At 45.4% G+C, this 4,550-nt stretch overlaps 1 protein-coding gene across 1 annotated transcript; it reads left to right on the top strand.

Annotated features, from left to right (window-relative positions):
• Nucleotides 1-1,769: 1,769 nt before the first annotated feature.
• Nucleotides 1,770-3,953, top strand: LOC104437136 (CBL-interacting serine/threonine-protein kinase 5). The gene has a single exon (XM_010050021.3). It carries the CDS (start codon nt 2,194-2,196, stop codon nt 3,583-3,585), a length of 1,392 nt encoding a protein of 463 aa, XP_010048323.2. The 5' UTR covers nt 1,770-2,193; the 3' UTR covers nt 3,586-3,953.
• The last annotated feature ends 597 nt before the right edge of the window (nt 3,954-4,550 follow it).

Below are 4,550 nucleotides of genomic sequence, written 5' to 3' on the forward strand. Positions count from 1 at the left end.
CACTCAATTCCTCTTATGAAAGTCGGTATCCCTATTTCAAGGAAAAAAAAAAAGAAAAAGGACAAATTCCCTATGCGTGAAATCAAAGTCAACTCTTTCTTTTGACCGTTTGTATCGTTCCTATTGACTTTGCTTGCCCGGGAGACAATCTGCAACGGTTCATTTAAACGCAAACTCATTTATCTATTCAAACAAAGCTCCTGAGAGAATTTTATATTAATTAAAACCCAAGTGCGACCTTTCCAGGCGCTAGCTGCTCCAGTGCAACTGTTTCTTCGTGTCATATTCCAAGATGAGCGCACTTTTCTTGGTCGGCAACCAATTTGAATATTCTAATAATTGCAGGAAAAAATCTTCGCGCACCGGCTCAAGTGCTACTGGAGAAGGAGAAAACAAAAATCCCAAATTGGAAGAATAAATGGGGGAACATTTCATAGCTACGATCTGGTCATAAAAGTTCAGCATTTAATTCCCTTTTTATGCTAAAAAATAAATTTGCGTCTATCTTTATTGTCATTCTATAGGGGGAAACAAACCTAAAATATGATTTCGATGTAAAGCTTCTATCAATGAAAATTCCATAAAAAGCCCAATAAGAAGGCGAACATATTCTAATATTCTATTGTGGTAAAAATGCAATTCAACTTTGGATTACATCTCTTGACACTTTAAATCACGATTCTTTAATTCTCTAGCACTTTTCACACATAAATATAAACAATTTTTTCTTTTTAATTTTTGGTAAGTAAAAATCTTTCTTATTTCACAATAGTTTGACTCAATTTCCTAAATCGACCGAAATGTCAAGCATTTATTTTTTCAATAATCCATAACTTGTCATATGGTGAGTCAAATCCTTCTAATTTCATGGAAATGCAATATCATTTGTCTAAATCAACGGAATTTCCTTAACATCCCAATGCAAAATTTCCTTGATCGAACATGTTTCAAAATTCCACAAAAGCTATCGCAAATTGACCAAATTGAAGTTCTTTTCACATGCAATGTCTATACCCTTTTTGCTAGGGACAGTAGCCCAAAAATGATGGAGGACAGAAGACTAAGAGGGTCCGGCCGAAAACGTGTACGCACGTCTTGGGAGCCACAAAACTTGACATCATGGTGCAATGGCCCAACTCCTGTATCCCCGAGAAAATAAACCCTAGCCACTCAAGAAAAAGAAGAAAGGTCAATACAAGCATGCACAACACCAAACTCAAACTGATCACCGAATTTATCAAAAAAAGAAAAAACTGATCACGAATTATTAAAAATTCCCAGCAATTTTTTTTTTTTAAAAAGTTGCATATCCAAAGAATCATAAATTTTACTTACTTTTTTCGCTATTTGATTCCTTCCTAATAGAGATTGACACGGGCGAAGTTTCCCATGTTCCAAATCTCAAATAGTATAATTCCGATACCAGCATAGGTACCTTTTCTAATTCAATTTGGTCTCTACAAAAAGAAATAAATCGAGACGCTTTAGAGAACCGTGATTTATGTTTAGGTGCCGTTGCAAACGAAATCATAGAGAAACCCCACAAACGGCACTATTATTGCCCTATTATTTTGTGCTGTCTAGCCCTGGAGAGCCCTTAACTTACTCATATAATCATTATTAAAAGATTCAATAAGGCCATTATTTAAGGGTTTTCAAAGTGTCTTGGCTGTGACCTTCCGATCCAAGAATCAATTACGTGGCCTCGATTGTCCCGCATTTACGTGGCCTCTCCACTTTCCAGGTTCTGCCACTGCATACTGAACTCTCTCTCTTGAGACTTCCATTCTGTGTGCTCTCTCTCTCTCTCTCTCTAGAAAGACCAAAAGAACCCAACTTGCTTTCGTTCCCTCTTTTTTCCAACTCTCTCTTTAATGCCCTTCCAATCAAAACCCTCCTCCATATAATCCCTTCTCCTTCACTCCCCTGCCTTCTCTTTTTTCAATGGGATCTCTCAGGATCACCATCTCCTCCCTCCTCTCATGGATTCCATTGCTCACTACTGCTTCAGTCAACCCCTCCTCCCAAAACCTCCACCGGTGTCGACCTTAACCTGTTGACAGAAACCCAAGAAGGAGGAGGAGGAGGAGGGAAAAACAGAGCCAAAACAGGGGTCTTTTCCTGTCCCGGAGAGACCGAAAGGCTCACACGGCCCACGGGTGTCTATACCCTTTCTTCTTTGCTTGGATCCGAATGGCAATGGAGGAGAGCGAGAGGAAGCTGATTTTCCAGAAGTACGAGATGGGCAGGTTCCTCGGGAAGGGAACGTTCGCCAAGGTCTACTACGGCAAGAACCTCCAGACCGGAGAGAGCGTCGCTATTAAGGTCATCGGCAAGGACCACGTCCAGAAGGAAGGCATGATGGAGCAGATCAAGCGCGAGATCTCCGTCATGAGGCTCGTCCGCCACCCGAACGTCGTGGAACTCAAGGAGGTCATGGCCACCAGGACCAAGATCTTTGTCGTGATGGAGTACGTTCGCGGCGGCGAGCTTTTCGCCAAGGTGGCGCGCGGGAAGCTGAAGGAGGATCTCGCCCGCAAGTACTTCCAGCAGCTCATCTCCGCCGTCGACTTCTGCCACAGCCGCGGGGTCTCGCACCGCGACCTGAAGCCGGAGAACCTGCTGCTTGACGACAACGGGGACCTCAAGGTCTCCGACTTCGGCCTCTCGGCCCTGCCGGAGCAGCTCCGCCAGGATGGGCTCCTCCACACGCAGTGCGGCACGCCGGCCTACGTCGCCCCGGAGGTCCTGCGGAAGAAGGGCTACGATGGGTCAAGGGCCGATATCTGGTCGTGCGGGGTGATTCTGTACGTCCTCCTCGCAGGGTTCCTGCCATTCCAGGAGGAGAACTTGATGCAGATGTATCGAAAGGTATTCAAGGCCGAGTTCGAGTTCCCGCCATGGTTCTCGACGGACACAAGGCGGCTCGTGTCGAGGCTGCTTATGTCCGATCCCGAGAAGCGGATCACGATCCCTGCAATAATGCGTAACCCCTGGTTCCGGAAAGGATTCTGCCGGCCATTGGCTTTCTCGATTCCGGGTCCGGAATCGGAGAAGCCACCAGGCGAGGGAGAAGAAGAGGAGGGAAAGCTGCCGAATTCAGAGTCGATTAAATCCAAAAAGGTCGTGTCGCCGAAGTTCTTCAACGCATTCGAGTTCATCTCATCAATGTCTTCGGGCTTCGACCTGTCGAGCCTCTTCGAGACGGAGCGGAAGTCTGGGTCCGTATTCACCTCCAAGTACTCGGCGACTGCGATCATGTCAAAGATCGAGGGGCTCGCGAAGGAGTTAAGCTTCAAGATCGCGAGCGTGAAGGACTTCAAGATAAGCCTGAAGGGGCCGGTCGAGGGGCGAAAGGGGCGGCTGTCGGTGACGGCGGAGGTCTTCGAGGTGGCACCGGAGGTCGCAGTGGTCGAGTTCTGCAAGTCGGCGGGGGACACGTTGGAATACGTCAAATTCTGTGAAGAAGATGTTAGGCCGGCGCTCAAGGACATAGTCTGGTCGTGGCAAGGGGACAACGTTTGTCACTGCAATGAAGCCGTCGCTGAAGGCGAAGAACTGCAGAGGCAGGCGTTGATTGCCTAATGACAGGTCCTAACATCGTCATTAATTTTTGGTGGTTTCGCCAATTTTACTCACCCTCCTGTGCTTTTCTGTGGGCATTTGAGTTTGATTTTGGTACCCTCTTTCGCTCTGGGACAATAGAACTGTCCATGTGATCTTGCTGTACATAGTTGTGGGTGAAGAACGGATTGTGGGTTTGGATTGATATACATGAATAGCCAGTTGTACTAATTGAAGACAGTTCCCAAAGGAAAACTCTGGGTACTTTATTCATTTGTATCTAGCGAAGGACCGGGAATCTCTAAGATACCTCGGCCCGTCGCTCCTTTTCAAGTATTTGCGTGTTACGACCCTTCAATTTAAGAAATTTGAAAGATGTATATTCAAGCATGAAGTCGGTACGAGGATGGATTTATTTTCCGAAAAGACCATAGAAGCTCCAAGGAAAGAGCTCTGCCTGCCCCATCTGCAGAACGTCTTCCAAAAGAGGCGGAATGTGGCCTGGGTTGATGGGAAAAAGCTGGCCTTGGAACGTTCAGGTGGTGTCATACCTAGAAATCAATCGAGTTAGTTGGTAGGTAAGAGTCAATTTTAGGACTCCATTAACCCCATGAGGGCCCGTGTTTGGTTGAATTCCTTCCTCCAGGGGCAACAATCTGAGGATTCTTCTGGTGCACAAACAGACAAAAGAAAAAGCAAACCTTAATTGGCCTTAAAATGCCTGTTTGCAGCGAATAATGTTTTCCTGTGGAATCTGAAGGGGTGGTTCCAACTGAAAGGTGACCTTTACTTGTGTTCTCTCCATATTGTAATTTTGGAAAATGATCCTCAGGATCTGAAATTGAGAAAGTGTAGTTTATTTACTAAACATTTAAGGAAGAATATTCCAATTTCTAAAATATCAGTGCATGAAATTTGAGAAGTTCGCTTATTTGGTTGCTAGATAAGTGCCAGGGGACTCATCAACAATCCCCACAACAAATTTA

Source organism: Eucalyptus grandis, chromosome 3, assembly GCF_016545825.1.
Source record: "Eucalyptus grandis isolate ANBG69807.140 chromosome 3, ASM1654582v1, whole genome shotgun sequence".
NCBI lineage: Eukaryota > Viridiplantae > Streptophyta > Magnoliopsida > Myrtales > Myrtaceae > Eucalyptus > Eucalyptus grandis.